The 18,797-nt window shown below is 39.7% G+C and overlaps 2 protein-coding genes across 3 annotated transcripts; one reads left to right on the top strand and one right to left on the bottom strand.

Moving 5' to 3' along the window:
* Positions 1-6,003: 6,003 nt before the first annotated feature.
* Positions 6,004-8,926, bottom strand: sod2 (superoxide dismutase 2, mitochondrial). Its single transcript, XM_042390557.1, has 5 exons — positions 8,783-8,926; positions 7,992-8,197; positions 7,713-7,829; positions 6,748-6,927; positions 6,004-6,633 (listed from the first exon to the last, which is right to left on the bottom strand). Exons 1-5 carry the CDS (start codon positions 8,809-8,811, stop codon positions 6,488-6,490), a joined length of 678 nt encoding a protein of 225 aa, XP_042246491.1. The 5' UTR covers positions 8,812-8,926; the 3' UTR covers positions 6,004-6,487.
* A 1,745-nt stretch (positions 8,927-10,671) lies between these two features.
* On the top strand, positions 10,672-17,362 carry LOC121882724 (WT1 associated protein). 2 transcript variants are annotated; one of them, XM_042391158.1, is made up of 8 exons: positions 10,672-10,892; positions 11,468-11,505; positions 11,618-11,673; positions 11,774-11,832; positions 11,945-12,072; positions 13,228-13,406; positions 15,839-15,993; positions 16,124-17,362. In XM_042391158.1, exons 2-8 carry the CDS (start codon positions 11,476-11,478, stop codon positions 16,780-16,782), a joined length of 1,266 nt encoding a protein of 421 aa, XP_042247092.1. In that variant the 5' UTR covers positions 10,672-10,892; positions 11,468-11,475; the 3' UTR covers positions 16,783-17,362. The 2 variants fall into 2 exon arrangements, with proteins under 2 accessions (XP_042247092.1, XP_042247093.1); XM_042391159.1 differs by lacking the exon at positions 10,672-10,892 and adding an exon at positions 10,989-11,093.
* Positions 17,363-18,797: the final 1,435 nt, after the last annotated feature.

Consider the following 18,797-nt stretch of genomic DNA (forward strand, 5'->3'; position numbering starts at 1 on the left):
TAACACAGCCAGTTTTCCACAGTGTACTGGTAAAGGTTAAGAGGGAAAAATTGCCGACACAGCTCAATGCGTTGGCATATATAGAGGTGCTAATATAATTTATGTCTTGTTCCACCTCATATGCACTCAAGGACATGCAACTTTGATCAAGATAACATCGGTTTGGTTCAAAGCAAAAACATTGGTTACCGTCAACAATGTTCAAATATTTTTTGTTTGTACTTTTCCATCCTCTTGCTTTTATTTGTGGAAGTCACGGGCCTGCTGAACTGGGATAAGTTGCTTTGCTGTTGCTTCATGTTTTTCATTGCAGGACATAAACATGTATACTTTCATATACAAATTTGTCATAGATAGAAAATAATGATGCAATAGAAACATATACATTATTACACATACACATAAATGAAGCTAGAGCTAGAGTGATACATCAATCTGTATATCAGCTGATGTTAGCATGTTGCAGATATATATTATTATTGGAGTACGTGTCTACTGATAAACTGAAGTGATGAAATGCCAAACATACTTTTGTGGTAGTTTAGAAACAGCATCTCCAAACTAAAGCACAGCAGAGATTGGGGAGTGACAATAACAGTCTGCTCCTTCCAAAACCACAGTAGTAAAGAAAAAGTGGCCAGAGTATTGTCAGCTTCAATATACCATCGTAGTACAGAATGTTGTAGAAGTGCAGCCAGTAGAGTATCATGTGTAACAGTCCAAGGTATTTGCCAGAACTTTCTTTGCAGGCTTTGGTCTATTTAAACAAAGTTTACTTACTTTTATTGGGAATGGATTTGGTTTATTTGGTTTATTTGGTGATTGGGACCATAATGACTCATTGAAAAAATATATTGACTTAGTATTTTTAGAGAGAACTTGATGCTTTTTGAATGGGCGTCAGTTGGAGCCAGGGATTCTTTTGAGCCAGTGTCTAGCAGTCGCACTTTAAAGTACTTCCACATTTGCTTCAAGCCTCAAGTCGTGGTAGTTGCCGCTTGTGTGTGCTCTTTCTTTAGTGCTTGCCTTTAATGCAAGACTATATAACTTTTGAAAGAAGACATATCACATTCTTTTACTTACAAATGAAAAGATGCTTTCTTAATATATAAAACACACCTGTGCTCAGTTCAGTACACTCTGGGGTTTTGCTGCTACAGCCTTACCTGGTCTGGTATGACAAGTAGCTTATGGTGGCTAATGTTGGCTAGGGTCAGAGAACTTCAGATAGATATTGTTGTAAAACTGACATTACTGAGGCAGCTGTACGAGCTGATGACTCCCTCTAGCACAGGCTACATTGGCTTACTTTAAGCAGCTCCACCTCTCTTCATCCCCACACTGCACATTCAGGCTTACTTTCAGACATTCAAGTCATTCTTTTAGTCCTTGTTGAATCTTGTTTAAGAGAGTGTTACTGATAAAATAACATCATTTATTCTCTGATATTTCTCAGCTCATATATTTCTTTCCTCCATGCTTCACTATTTGCTGAACTGGTGCCAAAGACTCCATAAACATCAGGTAATTTCTCTGCGGTCAACATGTGTATCCTGGTGAAATCTATACTACTGGAGCCAAAACTACGTTAAGATTGTTCTTCACATAGTCACCAAGAAACAGATGTAAACGCGTGATGCTCAGAGCCAAACAGGAGTATGTAAAATAATAACCTCAACTCTATTTTTAAATATACTCTATACCTAGCTCTGTGAATGAGGATGGAAAGTAGATTTTTTTTATCTTATTTCCAAAAACACATATCTCTTTCACATGTTGCATTATCCAACAACTGGTAGAGTCACAAACATGTGATTTGAATACCAGTGATCACTCCTGGGTCTCCTATTCATCGTTTAACAAGACTATATCTATTTTAATTTGGTATTTCAGTGCAGTAAGGCCCCAAAACACATGGTGTTTTATAGCCATTGTGGCACTTCCCTGGATTTTCTAAGAAAGAGACAAAAGAAGCTGCCTCTTTCGCTACTGTCTGACATCTTCAGCCAGAGAGAATCCTCGATACCTGGAAATGAAGGGGGAAAAATATTTTTTATATGAAAGTGGCAATGGAAGCAAATTGTTGCAAAAGGCCACCTGGAGAGCCTGATTTTAAATAAGACCATCATGGACTGTTTTTCCAGCTCAGCCCAACGGGAGCACTGTGCAGAGGGGATGGATGGCTCCATCCCAGACAGGAAGTCAAGTCTGCTGCACATGAAGGCACCTTATTGCATTATAATACTCTCGTCTTTGGGTATCCTCCAGATACTCTCCAATGCTTTTTAGTCTCTTCCCCTCTAACATCCTGAGTACCCAGCCAAAGAGGATCTGCTGAATGCTGACTCTCACCAAAAGGATGAGAGGAGACGGCCAAATTTTGACAGAAAAACTTATCCGCTCCCTTGATTAAAACAAATGGGATTGTTGCCTCGAAATCAAAAACAGGCTTAATTGCCTCGTTGAATAGTAGAGAAATGGAGAAGAAATGAAAACACTAAATACAGACACAACTATTTTCCAAACAACTATAAACAAGGTGTCTGGGTTATATAGTTTTTATGCTTCCAGTATCACTTATTCACGAGCCTGTAAACTGATCACTAAAAAGATTCAGAGTAAACGCTTTATGAGAATAAATATCAGCAATTATTGTTCATTTTATGGATACAAGCCTCTGAGGTCTACAGTTTGTGTCCTTCTATGAGCTACATTTGGCAGTTAGAGGAGTGTTTCATTTTTTAAAAGAAAAGTCACTGATCTCCGTGTGGATTTGTCAAACTTGGATCGATCCCACATAAACCCAAATGACCCCAGCCTTGCAGTGATTTATCACACTCTGCTGCCCAAACTATGTCCACGAGCCTTTCGACTGTTTTACTGGTGCAAGTGACTCTTACATAACGGCAAAGATTTAACCAGACATGGTCACGCCCTCTCGCTAAAAACAATCTTTTCCTCTCTTTCCTTTAATGCGTAGGCTTTCTCAGATACACATTAGAAGGTGCAGAAATGTTAATGCTCAGATGAAACACTAACAGAGGAGGCTCTTGTGGATGATTTTGTGTCTGCCTGGTCTTTAAAGCAGTTATGATGAATCAATCACCCTGTCAAGCTGAGGTATCAAAGCTTCCCACAAACCTCTGCTGCCTCAGACCTACTGAAATGTCTGGTTCCTGGCTCTCAGCACCTGGTGGAGAGCTCCCTCTCCAAAAACACTCAGACTCAGGCTCAGACCCAAACGGGTGCCCTGAATTTAGCTCCGTCACCCTCTTTGCCAGGAACAATGGACGACAAATGCTGGAAAGTTTTTACCTCCTTAATGTTGACACTCCACTTTTCTTTTTTTTTTCTTCTTTTTTTAATGGCTTTTCAGTCCAAATAGGACAATGACAGCACGAGCCAGGTCAAACAACACAAGCGATTCTCATCAGGGAACAATGTGGGACAGCTTTTGCAGGATGGACGGTAGTCTGGAGCCTAGAAATGTGATGACAAAGCTGCAAAGGCTTGGTGGAGGCATAAGAAAGATTGAAGACTCTGACCTTTATTCGGGAAGTAGTCATATGACAAGTATGCATAGCTTACATATCAGATTTGCTCAGAGGTAAATGAAAAGTTTTGATCTTTCACTGATGTGGCAGGAACCACAAATAGCAATCTTTTATTATTCATCTATACATTCATCTGTGGATTATGTGTTAAAAAAAACCCACACACAAGACTAAAAAGCAAGAAAAACTGATCTTTGGAAATGTTTTTCTCTTTCTCTAACAAGAAGAAGAACAATAAAAATCTGTGTGTGTGTGGTAATGCCGGCCATGATTTGAATCAGTAAAGAATACAGTATGGGATGGGCACGCACTCTCACCGCTTATGCCCTGACAATGAAATTAAGGATGTGAAACAAAGCCACATGTGAGTCTCATCGCATGCTTGTGTGCACCCGCCGAGAAGCTGCACCAACAGCGGAGCTTGTATTTCCTGTGAAGTGTGTGTGTGTATCTGTGTGTGTTGGAAGAAAGCTAAACAAAACAGTCTACTTTGTTGCAAGTGAAAGCTGTTTCTGAAACTTATCAGCTATTAAGAACATGTGTTAAAACAGCAACTAGGATATCTAGGTACGCCTCTGTGTTATTATTAGACAGACACAAGCATTCGATGGAGACTGAAAATGGGATAAGTCATAAATTTCACTCTCGGATTTTTGTATGAAAAAGGGTTTTAGTTGCAGTTTTTTAAGAAAGAGCTCCACAGAGAGAAACAGAGAAGAAGAAGTGATGAGTTAAACTTTGTGACTGAGACATTTCCCCAATATTTTCCTCTCTTCCCTTCCAGAGGTTAAAGAAACTCTATCCTGAGTGAGTTCCATCTTTTTTATGAGTTGTGGAAGAGTAAAATAATTTTTGGCACGCCTGAATTTTTACAGAGCAAAAGTAGGCCACTTTTAGACAAACCATCATCTTATAAAGGGGGAGACTTTTAAAGGCTGGCAATGTCTTCCAAATGAAATGACTCAAGTTTATGCGCTTGTCTTTGTGGCACTGATAAATTTGAAGCAATCCTGTGCTGTTCATTCCAAAAGCAGTCTGAAGTCAGTTGTCATTAGCACAACTTAGCTCCCACACCCTTTCTGCTGCTGCTGCTTTCTGCCACATCAGTAGCATTTTGATATATGTATGATAAGTCCTAAAATGCCTGCAGGTCAGATTCAAAAACCATTATCCATGTAGCATTAGAGTCAAACTGCACCCATGTGTAATAAATATGAATGCAATTAATTAATGATACACACAATTCACTACAACCACGAGGCTGCTGATTCCAGTCACATGATTGGAGTCTGGTCACCATGTGCTTGGACTCACAGTGTTCACTGAAACCCAGTTCACCTCTACATCAGGGAGAGATCTGTGGAATGTGGCAGAATGATCAGTCCTAATCACTGACAGAAAGAGAGGAGCCACTTGGATGACACGAGAAGAACCAGCTGGAATCCATTTGCATAGTTAAACTCGTCCTTGATGTAATTCTGTGGATAACCGTCATTGAACATACAACAAACTAAAAAGTAACACACAACCTATGTCCTTTAAAGTACTGTGAGTGAGTCATGGATGAAGAGGTTACATAGGAAAGTCCATGTATGAGCCAGTGCAATTTTACTATTAATGCACTTGATCATAAAGTTTCTTGCAAAGAATATAAAGGGCTTACAACTCGATGAACCAAAGACCATCTACAGTGAAAACCTTGGACAGCACTGCCCTCTTTTGGTAACACTGTAGACAAGCAGAGCAGATCATGGACTACAGTACAGTATATATGCTGTAACTGAACACTAAAATTAGTTCCATATATCAACTCAGACAGGTTCAAGGGGTTTAAGCAGTCTAGTTTACAGTACTAGACATAAAGGCCTGGGATAGTATTAGCTTTTCAAACAGACCTGTTTGCACATTTCATTAACTACAATTGCCTTTATCAGCAAGCACTGAGCTCTAAACCTTTTGACTGGATCGAGTCCAGTTTGGCTGTGCATTAGATAAGACACCCTCAAATCTAACATGGTAGAAAACCAAATGTTAATAGCCACTGTGTAGTACCATATGAGATGAAAGCTGAGGATTATAGCCAAAAAGAACTCTTTGAAGTTGACTAGTTCCTTAAATTGTAATTGTCTTACATGCTTCACCAAATATGGTAAAAAAAAAATAAAAAAAAAAGCTTACAGTGTTTAACTTGAACATGCCTCCAAAAACTGCTTTCTAGAAATTCCATAACCAATGTTAAGACTGTATAACATAACAGAAAGGTTGGAACTGTAACCTACAGTGCAAGCAGCAACTATAATTCCTGAGCTTTTTATTTTATGTTAACCTTCTCTAACAAAGCTTTCATATGATAACATCTTTCTAACAAAACTTTAAAAAAGCCGCTTAGGGTCTTGGAATATCTATTGCTCATATGAAAGGAAGAATAAAACACAGACCATCAAGTTTGTACAATTGAAATCCTATAGTTTTATTATAATACATCGAAAACATGGACTGCAATAACATTAGCTGAATTTAGAGTGACTTATTCTGACAAATACACATCTCACTGAATATGCACTCTGCTTATGTGACATCTATTTTGATTAACACTAGCCAGCCTTCATGTGAAAGGTGGCCATTTTTGTGCGCTTTGCAAACAGACAGGAGGCTGGGAGCAGACCTGAGGTAAAAAGCACTTGCAAATAAAATTTAATGTTTGTTTCAGCCTGTGTAGGTGGAAGACAATGCAACCTGCACCAATGTAGAAAGTATTTTAAAGTTAATTTACCAACTTTAATTCAACTGACCAAGTCTGACTTATCTACAGTCTGGAGACAAAACAGCACCACCACTCCATGCTCCATACAAGGTAACTAATAATTATTTGCAACTACTATTTTATCCAGGTCCAGGACAGGGTGGTAGTGTGGATGATTGAGGATTAGATTCTACTTTTTGGCAGTCTGGAGACGCTCGCTGACGTTCTCCCAGTTGACGACATTCCAGATAGCCTTAACATAGTCCGGCCGCACATTCTTGTACTGAAGGTAGTAGGCATGCTCCCATACATCGATACCAAGGAGGGGGATGAGACCTGAGGGTCAGAGACAGGAAACAATTACCCTAACAGATCTTTTTCTTACGTGGCATCTGATAAGGGAGAGCTTGAAGAAAAATAAAAAAAATCACGTAGAGAGGAGACACTGACCTGTGGTCCCCTGCAGAGGATCCTGGTTAGCACAAGCAGCGATACGCAGTCTTCCGCTATCCTTGTCAAAGCCCAGCCAGCCCCAGCCTGAGCCCTGCACTGCCACCGTAGCAGCAGTCATCCTCTCTTTCATCTTCTGGAAGGAGCCAAAGTCCCGCTTGATGGCCTCCATCAGCTCCCCTGCAAGAAGTGACACAGACAGGAGCTACTTCACGGCGATGCTACATATTAACAGCAAGAGACAAGGACAGGAAGCTTTTTCAGTACACTTAATTTGCCAATTCTTGTTTACCGTAGTATCTGGAGAAGAGCTGCAGTGTCAGACTCATACCAACTGACAGTCATTAGTCCTAGCTATGATTTTAGCCCACTAGGAGGCAGAAAGACTTAATAAAACAATTTTAGGGACACATAAACCCTGACATACTACCAGCTCTTCAGGTTGTTGTGGCAAACAAGTTTCAACTTACACATCAGCAAAATCAACATGGATACCACCCTGTGCCAAGTTTGAGGCCACTTGAATGAATTTAAGTCTAATAATTAACTTCCCTTTTGGCTCTGGTGTGGTATGCAAAACCATTTAGTTTACTAGCAGCTACACCTGCTGCTCATTTACTTTGTTGTTTTGTGTTGGGAAGGTAGTATATATATTCAGCTTGTCCGAGCTTGCTCACTGGGAATGGATGCATACGGTATGTTTTGCATTATTGTTTGGTGAGGGCCATGAGACTCAACCGTACAGTCTTTGTGAGGGCTTATAACCCAAAAACAATGACCTGCACAGAGCTGCAGAGTTGGCTGTTTACTTACAGTGGGCCCAGCACTACAAGCAGAAGCAACGCTTTTTACAAAGTCATGTGTCGCTCAGTTCAGATGTAATTTAACTACAAAACAAACATGTGTAGGATAAATGACAGAAGGCAAGCTGTTAAAAGTTTTGTGTGTGTGTGTGTACAACTTACCCTGTGGCTCGCCTCCACCATTTGGAGAGAGGTTTGTCCAGAAGATAGTGTGGTTAATGTGGCCTCCTCCATTAAACTTCAGAGCAGCCTGAAGGGCGACCTGTGATGTCACATCCCCTAAAATAAATCCAGGGGAATAAGTGGACATAAGACCTGTGACTGACATTGTTTGAGTCACACGATTATTACAAAGCGGCGGTGACATTATGTTTTTTCAACATAACATCTCCATATACAGAAGCAAATGACTGATTAGTTCATGTGCGTTTGTGCCGGTACCCTTTGCGAGCGCCTCTTGATATTTCTCCTCTGTAACGTTGAGGTTGTTAACGTATGTGGCATGGTGCTTGCTATGGTGCAGCTGCATTATCTCTGCGTTAATGTGAGGCTCCAGGGCACCATAGTCGTAGGTCAGGTCGGGGAGCGTGTGCTTCTGCCTTGATGCAGCTACCTGGTTTATGGTTTGGCTGAGGCTGGCTGCGCACCTGAAACAAGCAAAGTGAAACAAACTTATGATGCCACCAGATATAACACACAGCTGTTAAGTCAGGTTTACTAGTTGCTTTATAAATATATAAAGAGGCAACAATAACAAGGACACAAGCAATGCCTGTGTGATTAAATCGCACAATATTAGCCCCACATAGCCTGGCACAGGTAGTATTATCGGTTTAAGTTGATACTATTTGATCAGCATGGAGCAACTGCCTTTATTTGACCTAAATTTTTTGCTGTTGATTCAGGATTAGCCTACAGTAGTGGGTTAGATATTAGCTCAATGCGTTATATATGAGCATAAACGGCATAACGGTGTCTGACTTAAACAACATTCAGTTAAAATGTCAATAGAAATGTCAGTATAGCAGGACTACACGACTTTAAACACAATTATTTATTTGTGCGCCACAAGCTAAACTAAGTTAGCATCCAGGCTAGCTCACTGTTAGCTTTACACACACAACTGTCTCAAGTTCATGAACAACCGCTGCTAACACCAGTAAGCTATCCTCATCCCTTGTGCACTTTGAACAGAATAATGGCACTAGCTGGTACGTTCATATCAGTTTTACCTGCGTATTTGACCAACTCTGCAAAGCATGTTCACGGTTTGGCTCGCAGGCAACACAGGACAGAGTACAACTATCCTTCTTCTGATGAAACAGTGTAACTGCCCTTGAAATGTGCGATTTCAACCTGACAGAGCAGGCGACCGTACCATTACTGTCCAGTGGGGGTGTTGTTATGAGTGTGCAGGAATTAGATCATCCTCAACTGCTACAGTTGAAACCAACTCAGAAATATACATAGATAATATATAATGACATCTGTGGTGGAAACATCAAGATATATCGAAATATATTTAAATATATTTGCATTCTATTATGTATTTAACCCCCTTCACCCCTCTTGTATTACATTTTACAACTCATGGTTGGGCTTAATAAAACTGCATCTGATCATAAGTGCAGCAGAAGTGTTATTATATATCTTTTTGTACATGTAATGTACTTATATTTATAAAATACAATATATTTTTAATCAAACAGAGTTGGGGCAAAATATATCATACATAGTAACGTGTAAAAAAGCCAGAGTAATTGTTTATAATTTGTAATATATAAAATAAAATAAAATCGAGGAAAGGCTAAACAATTACCAAAACTAATTTATTTAAATAATCACGTGAACGCCTCTTCGATCACATCAGAGGCAATGCCAGAGATCGTCTATATTAACTTAATGAATCACTGTGGAGTAAAACCAACGACAAAAAAACAAAACAAAAACAAAAACAAAACACAAAACAAAACACATTTTCAGTTTTTATTATTGTTTATTCATTTATTATTGTTGAAATCACGATTTACCAACAGATAAAGAGTATAATTTCCCTAGCAATTCATTTTGACTTTTGAAAATCTTGAAAATTGTGAATATAAATGTGAATGTGTCTGCAGGCCTGCTTGAAGGCCAAGAAATTATAAAGCTTGCCAAAAGAAATCAGGGTCCTTGCCAAATCACAATCAAGAAACTTCTCACGCTGCCAAAATGATAACAAATTTCACTATACATAAATCCACAATATCTCACACTTGCTCTGATGATTATGTGCACTTGACTTGATAAAGGCATAATAATATAAATTACTCAGCTTTCATATATGCCTGAGCAAACATGCGAAGCATCCAGCAGTGCTCCTTGTGCAAAAATCCACAACAAGCATTACATCCCAAACCTGCAGCTAACGATTATTTTCATCTTTGATTTTTCTGATGATTATTTTTTTGTCGTTTGGTCAAAAAATGTCGGAAATTATGAAAAATATCAATCACTGTTTCTCAAAGCCCAACATGCAACCTAAAATGTTTTGTTTTGTCTCAACGGCCCACAACCCAAAGATATTCAGTTTACTGTCATGGAAGACTAAAGAAACCAGAAGTGTCCCTTTTGTGCCAAAATCCACAACACACATTACATCCCAAACCTGACCTGTAATAAAATTTAGGGCTGCAACTAACGATTATTTTCATTTTCAATTTTCTGATCAATTTTTTGTTGTTTGGTCAAAAAAAAAAAAAAAAATCAACAAGTGCCAAAATCAAACAACAGCCAACAACCAAAAGATATTCAGTCTACTGTCAAGACTAAAGAAACCAGAAAATCCACATTTAAGAAGCATTTTAGTATTTCCTCTTAAAAATGATTCAAAGCAATTAATTGATTATCAAAATTTGGATTATCAAAATGATTTTTTAAGCATTATCAAATAATCGACTAATTGTTTCAGCTCTAACAAAACATAAGTAGAAATAGGAGTAAATGCCTTGTCCGAATGGACTTAACAACTATCACCATTATTGTTACTTGAGTTGAAATGCTGGTTGAAGAGGAGCCACGTTTTTAGTATCCGTAAATCGCAGCGGAGTGAGAGCTCCTTTTCTCTTCCCCTATCTCTGGTCGCACTCTGCTGCAGCAAGGCGAGAGCCGCACGGCCATCCAGAGCCATTCTGTCCTGCCTTCGCCTCGGTGAGGAAGATGATGATGGCGATTACGCCGGAGCTAAACAACAAAATATAAACCCACAGCTAATTCTTTTTTTAACGTAATTGCAATTTTGAGTGTCGTAAAGAATCAGCAACGTCGAGGGAGTTTCAAGAAACATCGAAAGAAGCGGGACTGGTGAGTGTTGTGATGGCTGAAGGCCCGATATCTGCAGCCAAGAGCCCGCTAGTTTCAGGAAAAAGGAGCGCAAGGGAGGGAGTCATTTCCTTCACCGCCATTTTGTGATAACAAGGAGCCTAAAACAGAGCCAAGAATTGCATGCTGCCTGGCTTGACATTAAAGAATAACTTGTAGCTAAACACTATAGTTTCATAGCATGTAAGTATTTTGCCAGCGGATGCTAAATGTTGTTAGCAGCCGAGTGTTAACCTTAGTTAGCTTATTTCTATTTCTTGCTATCCATAGCTGCTGACTGCCACACCAGCTAACATTCACATTAGGCTCGACAGCTCTTATTAACTCGTAATGTTCATTTTTCATAAGCGGCCAGATAGTTAACGTGGTTTCCTTTAATGAGCTTTATTTGCAAGCTTACAGCATTTGTGTGATAAAAGCGAAGTCGTCTTAATGTGTGTTAAATGCCACTGCGTGTGAACAGCCAGCGCTGTACTGCGAGAGATGATGCAGATATTTTAACACACGACACCCAGCTTTGGTTAATGATGTATTTGTATGTTTGTGTTCACTTCCAGAGTTCACAATGACCAACGAGGAGCCTCTACCCAAGAAGGTGAGTGTACTTTGCATTTTAAAGCCCGTTATTTGTTTCATTTTCAATTTTCATGTGCCCCCATGTGTGTGTTTCCTTCATCTAACCCGTCTTTGGTTTTCTTTTCATCCAGGTTCGCCTCAGTGAATCTGACATGAAGACCATGACCAGAGAGGAGTTGTGCACAAGGTAAATTACAGCTTTACAACTGGAGATTTATTATATTGTGTGGAAACTTGATCTATTTAGGTTGAGCAGTTAATGTTTACATATAATCTGCTCCTCTTAGATGGAAACAGCATGAAGCGTATGTCCAGGTCCTGGAGGCAAAATATGCAGAGCTATGTTGTAAGTATACCGGCTGTTACATAATAACTATATTGCAATAAAAACTATATTTTGCTGCTTGCGGGAAGGGTTTTTCTTCTGATGTGTTTGCTTTCTCTCCTCATCGTCTTAGCCAATGATGTAACAGGGCTGAAGGAATCGGAGGAGAAGCTCAAGCAGCAGCAGCAGGAGTCTGCACGCCGGGAGAACATCTTGGTCATGCGACTTGCCACCAAGGAGCAGGAAATGCAAGAGTGCACAGTATGTATCTGTTTTTCCACTTACTTCAATCATTTGATAGGAATAAAGGGAACTGTGTTGTTTTTTATAGCACTTTATGCACCACTTGAACTAATGTTTAGTGCTTCTGACAGTATTGTTGGTGCACTCAACACCTCTTAGAGCGAAACCAAACTGCTTTGTCCTCTCTACTTAAACAGTTCTACTTTCACTGTTATATGAGTGTAATTAATATTATGATACTGTAATATAATCCTTATCTCTCAATAACAGCTAACAGTTACTTTCATCCCTGATTTATTTTTTTACTTTTTATGTTTTGATGAATTGGTTGTGTGTTAAATGTCTGCTCATGCGAATCTCATGTTGCCAGATGTCTTAAACATACTTGATTAGTCAGATCAGTGGCAGGAAACCTTACAGAATACTCTATTGTAATATATAAAAGCAAGCAACACCTTATCACCAAGTGTTCTGTACTTGTACTTGATCAAACAGCCGCCGATCAGAATTGAAAATCAGCCAACTCATCTATCAGTTGACGCTATTTCAGCCCTGCGCCGTATCTTGTAGTCATTTGCTACCATAGTATATAGGCCAGAGGTAAACTGTGTTGAGGAAGGCATTCTTTGGTCTTATCAGATTGACAGCCCAATGGATCACCCAGTGGCTTTACGGCAGCACATGCCATTCTTACAGGGCAGCTGGGGTAACACATACTTTCAGGTAGAGTTTGTCAAGGTTTTCAACTTGCAGTTGCTTTACTCTTGACCTCTGAGCTGTAGACAGCAGGAGATTTTGACTGAACTGGCTAAATTGTTGGGTGGTTGACGTGTTCTTAGGCGTATGCTTCATATGTAAAAGTATTCAAATCAGCTCGGTGAAAATTTGACGTAATCATTGCTCCAACTTTGAAAAGTGAGTTTATGTTTTGTTTTGAGCTTCCAGGAAAGGAACCCATCTAGTATTCATGTCTTAAAATGATCTAATTTAAAATCAGGATGCTTTTACAAACTGATAATACAGTTTGAAAACAGCAACAGTCAGAAGTTGCTCAAGCCTTCAGCTTTATTGGCCCGGTTTATTCTCCTGAGACTCTGAGTTGAAACTCTGGTGATTGGTCAACTCCAAAACCCAATTAACTCGTCACTAACACTGGTTTGTTTTATCCTGCAGACCCAGATCCAGTACCTCAAGCAAGTCCAGCAACCCAGTGCGGCCCAACTGCGGTCATCCATGGTGGACCCAGCCATCAACTTGTTTTTCCTCAAAATGAAGGCTGAACTGGAACAGACTAAAGACAAACTGGAGCAGGCCCAAAATGAACTGAGTGCCTGGAAATTTACACCTGATAGGTAAAGACAATCAAAATAACTCCCCCCCCCACCCTCTCAAAAAAAAAAAAAAAAAAAAAGTCAAGACTTCCTCACGCCCCCCACCCTCACTCTCACTGCAGGCATGCAGGAACAATGGTGGGGGGGAAGGCTGACAAATGCTGTACTCACCACGAGACTCAGACTTTACAGAAAGCCAGTCACTGCAAAACAAAACCGCCATGTTTTTGTACTCTCGCACTGTGCCAGCTACATATCACATAAACTAAAGTGAAAAGACAGTATGGTCAGGTGACACTTGTGTTTCAGCTCTCTCCCCTCGTATCCCCTCACCGTCCAAGGACCTGAAGGAGTCCGGACTGTTCCTGAAGAGGTGGTCTCTCACTCCCCGACACGGATATGCCCTCCCCGCCCCCCCCCCCCTCCCTCCCTCAGCTCAAACCAGACAGTTCACATATTAAATAAGGGGTTTATGGTGGAGATTGAGTCAGGCAGGGAGCATCCCTAGCCTAAAACAGCAATTGAACATTTTAAAGACAATTCCCGTACTTGTTTTATAAAGACATTTAACTGTGGATTACACCACACACATACCTGCTAGTCTGCCTGAGAAACGTAAAGACTTTTAGATACATTTCAGTAACATGAGGAAAGTTCTAGGATTTAAAAGTAAGACTTTGGGGGGGGGGAAGAGCCACTAGAAATGACATTTAAGACTGTGGGCGGAGCCAGATCCTCGGTCCACAAAGGACTATGGTTCAGGCATGAGGGTCCAGTCACGTGTGTCTGAACATGGGCCCAGTCACGGTAGAGTGTATTTACATGTTTTATTTTGTGACCTGTTTCTTTTTTATTGGCATTTCATTTGATATTTCTCTTGTTTCTCTGAAACAAACACTTACTGCAGTGTGTGTGTGAACCAAGAAGCACGATTGGCTTTAATTGTATACACTTGTGTAAACATTAGGATGAATTAAGCCTTGTGTTTAATTCCTCTGGTAGACATCGTAAAACACACTGCTGTAGGTGCACTGAGTCCTGTTTTCAAGTTGTGAATGCAAATGTCTTTAACAAGTCATGTTATAAGTTGATGAGAATGTATTTATTGTATTTCTGTGTATTTCTGTGATTGACCTCACGATCTCTCCCTCAGCCATTCACACTAGATTAGACTTTTTCTTTCTCTCCTGTGTGGCATAGATCTTTAGCCACTGTTTTCTCAATGAAACCCACATGGAATCTGTTTTGTTTTTCCCCCTGTTTTTAACAGCAAATTTATATTCAGGTCTCTCACACTCAGGTCAGACGGTGAGGTTTGAGCTGGCAGTGTGTACACAAGCCTTTTTAGGGCTAAAAGCACACTTCCTCCCAGCACTTAAGAGCAATTAATGGATATGATAATGACTGCTAAATGAGAGGAAATGCAGTAAATGTAATTTACTAAATGTGTGGCACATAACTGCAATTTTATCTGTTTTTGATCAGTTTGAAGAACTATCACCACTTTAATGACTTCTGCTTTCAGATACTGAATCATTTGCCTTTATTGTTAATATATCAGTGTCCTTTGGCCAGATTACCTCCATAGGCTTATATAGACTTAATAGATTGCAGTTTTAAATAATTTGTGTGTCTCTTCTGTGTGCAGATTTTGCACATTTCTTGATTAGGGCTTTTGTAAACCATAATCACAGTAATTGCTAATGTAAACTTAACAGGTGTGCTGGACTGTTGCAGTATTTCTTGACCTGTTGTAAAGTTGAGAAAGCAGCTCCTTAAGCAATTTGATTTTACTGTTACTTGCTCGTTTGTATTTAAAGCAATGACTACACAAAACTAGCGCCTGGTTCTGCAGTGCACATTTTTATTTTTTGCTACTCCTAGTTAAGGTTTTCTTGTGGCTTGTCATTCTAATATCACTTTGATCTGTGACATTTTTTATTCTGCCTGTTCTTCGCACTCTGTGATGTGGCGAGTGCATTTGAACTTTCGGCAGTGGCAGAATTGCTTCTGTTATTTTTGAAGTGCTCACTTTTGTTCAATAATGTAACATGGTGAATTTAAAGCTACAGTGTAAGAATGGGTGCATGAGATCCATAGAAATGTTGGTCTAGGTAGCTTGTTTTGGGTTTAAGCCACAGTGAGGATGCATATTCACAAGTTAATTTTAGTGTAAGGGGAAAAAATCTTTACTCAGAAATAATAAGATAAGCATTTTACCCAAAAATATAATTATATTATATATTATATAATAATATAATCCTGATAATTCTACATTGCATTGGAGTCTAATAGATATGAAAATCCTGTTGTGGTTAGAGAGTCATGTCGGGATGGTCAGGTTGAAGAGGTTCTGTCTAGGTTAAGTGGGTGAAGCAGGTCAGCGGCATCTCTTTGCCTGTCGTGTTTGTCTCCTGGTTCACTGTGTGATGTGAGACTTGTTTCCCTTACAGCCAAACGGGGAAGAAATTGATGGCCAAGTGTCGAATGCTGATTCAGGAAAACCAGGAGTTGGGCAGGCAGCTGTCCCAGGGACGCATCGCCCAGCTGGAGGCTGAGTTGGCCCTGCAGAAGAAGTACAGCGAGGAGCTTAAGAGCAGTCAAGACGGTGAGCAGTACCAACATCTCGCTACCTGATCATCTTTTTACTTTACCGAGTGTGGCTGCATGTTATGTGTCCATCTTCAGTTGAATTTTGACTTTGTTCTTTGTCTGTTCCTGGTTTCCGTCAACGGCAGAGTTGAATGACTTTATCATCCAGCTAGATGAGGAGGTAGAGGGAATGCAGAGCACCATCCTTGTCCTGCAGCAGCAGCTGAAGGATAGCCGCCAGCAGCTCACCCAAACTCAGGGGGCCTTGGCCGGGGCAGGCCCCAGCAGGACTTCACCCACTGCTTCCAGCTCGTCCGCCGAACCGTCCACCCAGCCCGAGCAGGCCAGCGCACCCTCTGAACCAATGGGCAAAGACTTCGGGAGGGTCTCCAACGGACCAAGCAACGGCAACTCATCCCAGAGGAGCGAGACCACAACGCCAAGCCTGTACCGAGAGGTCAGCAGCACCGAGGAAGACTTTCCCATGTCCCCCATGGTCTCCAGTCCCGGAGAAGCTGAGACCAAACTGTCCAACCACTCAGAGGAGGCGTCAGGGAGTCAGACTGGCGCGGTGAGAGTTGGAGGACCTGTGGGTTTCGGGAGCCAGCTGAGTGCAGGGTACGAGAGCGTGGACTCTCCGACAGGCAGTGAGACCTCATTGACTCAGCACTCGAATGACACAGACTCCACCACCGACCCCCATGAGGACAAGACTGCCCTGGTTACCAAGGGCACCAGGACTGCAGGGTCACGGCACGCTCAAAACGGCCTGGACTCCAGCACGAGCGACAGTGCAGTTTTGTAATGTACTTTGACATGTACTGTCTTTTCTTTTTTTTTTTTTTTTCTTTTTTTTTTATACAATATACAAAACAAGGCAACAAATGCGTAGTCTGTAACACAGCACTGCTGTCCAAGACATTTTGTTTTCACCCTGCTCCCCCTTGCCTATCGTGATGCCTCTGTCACATTTGTGTTGCTTAACGGGGATATAACAGGAATGGGTTAATGTTAGATTTGAATTGAGTGGATGTATGATTTAAAAACTAGTACGTTTCATTCTGCTGTTTATTTGAGCACGTCTATGCTGTTCTTGTTTGAGCTCTTGACACTGAAATCAGGCATCTGGTGTTGTAACTCATTGTCAAAAGTCAGTAAAATCACTGAATTACAGTAGCTTCGCAATATTCAGAAGGTCATTTTTAGATGTTGGCCTGTGTTCTGTTTGTTTCTTTTTTTAAAGCAATTTTAATTTTTCATTGACAAAAAAATTCAGTTCAAAAGATTCTGTTGAATTGTGAGTAGTTTATATGCGATGTTCATATTATTCTGACTTCAGTCCTTTTCATGTACTGACCAAATACCAATAAAGATTTTTAATACTATGGAGTAAAACCAGTTATTACTCCCATCGATACATTAAAACTCATCATTAGTTTACATAAACATATAACCTATTGGCTTAACTGAGGTATAAATATTTAAAAGGACTCTTGTAAAGAACCCCACTGAGTCTGAAAGACAGCTTTCTGAGTCTTTTAACAAAATTAATTATTCAACATTGACACTATTTAGTCAAAGTTACTGAGTAAAGAATGAGAATGAATATGTATAAAACTAAGAGGGATTCTGCTGCTGCAACTTACAGCTCATTTGTCTAATTTTAAATAAGATAAAACTTTATTGATCTTAGGGGGAAAATTAAGCATTACAGCAGCAGAGGAAGAAGTCATAGGATCAGGACAATCTATATATTTCTCTATATGTACTGGATATGCAGGTAACAAATATAAATTAGAAAACTACTCAGTGCATTACCCTTACCAGACCAGTGTGGATAGATGTATGTACTAAATCAAACAATACACATCAAGGTGACACAGTACATACAGTATAATTGGAATTAATATTTCTATATAGATTGCTGTTCATATGTTGATTAGTATGTATGCATAATAAATATGCATTATGTGAAAAATAACTGTATATGGATAATTCTTAAATTATTGTCCATTTTGGTCTGGAATGTTTTAGATAATCTAGTGATATGTTTTATTTCTGTTCTGTGTAGAAAAACTTGCTGATAGTGGCTCCAAAGAATATATTTAAATAATATATAATTTTAGGCATTTTATTGTAACATTCAGATGAAATCATCATTTCCATCACACCACAAAACTGATGTTTTTGTTTTTGTTTTGTTTTTAAAAAAAAGCAACAACATACCTTGTGTTCCAACATATTTCAGAATCATCTTTATTGGCTAAGTATTTCCACATACACAAGGAATTTGACTGGTTTAGTGGCTCTCAGCGTGCTTACACACAATAACAACACAAAAATCTTCAGATATAGACACAAGTAATGAATATAAACAGGTGGAACCATCTCTGTGAACTGTAAACAGGATAAAAAATAGTGCAAAGAAGTGAAGAGTGCTGAGATAAATATTGAATGGTAAAAAAAAATGTTACTTCATATACATGGTGGTTATATACAGTATATACAGCCATATTTCATGAAATTTCACACAAACTAATATTAATATTAGTAATATTAATATATCTGTAGACTAGTATATTTGTATTAGTATTAGTATAAATATTAGTCTGTGATTTGATATATTTTCATGTAACATATTAAATGGGACTGCTGCCTGGGGACATTTGCTTTAATTCAGTTCAGGAAGTGATCTTTCATGAAGGAGCGCTCTTCCTCCGGAGCACATGGTGGCGCTGTGGTGCATCTTCTCCTCAGTTACAGTTTCATATCGCCTGGTCGCGTTTTTATTTCCCTAGGACGGCGACATAATAACCTGCC

Source organism: Thunnus maccoyii, chromosome 17, assembly GCF_910596095.1.
Source record: "Thunnus maccoyii chromosome 17, fThuMac1.1, whole genome shotgun sequence".
NCBI lineage: Eukaryota > Metazoa > Chordata > Actinopteri > Scombriformes > Scombridae > Thunnus > Thunnus maccoyii.

Coding starts and splice junctions, on each gene's coding strand:
- sod2 (XM_042390557.1), bottom strand. CDS start 8,811: ATGCTTTGCAGAGTTGGTCAAATACGCAG. Junction 8,198..8,782: donor AGAGTTGGTCAAATACGCAG/GTAAAACTGATA, acceptor TGCTTGTTTCAG/GTGCGCAGCCAGCCTCAGCC. Junction 6,634..6,747: donor TCCTCTGCAGGGGACCACAG/GTCAGTGTCTCC, acceptor TCTGACCCTCAG/GTCTCATCCCCCTCCTTGGT.
- LOC121882724 (XM_042391158.1), top strand. CDS start 11,476: ATGACCAACGAGGAGCCTCTACCCAAGAAG. Junction 11,674..11,773: donor AGAGAGGAGTTGTGCACAAG/GTAAATTACAGC, acceptor TGCTCCTCTTAG/ATGGAAACAGCATGAAGCGT. Junction 13,407..15,838: donor TGGAAATTTACACCTGATAG/GTAAAGACAATC, acceptor TTTCCCTTACAG/CCAAACGGGGAAGAAATTGA.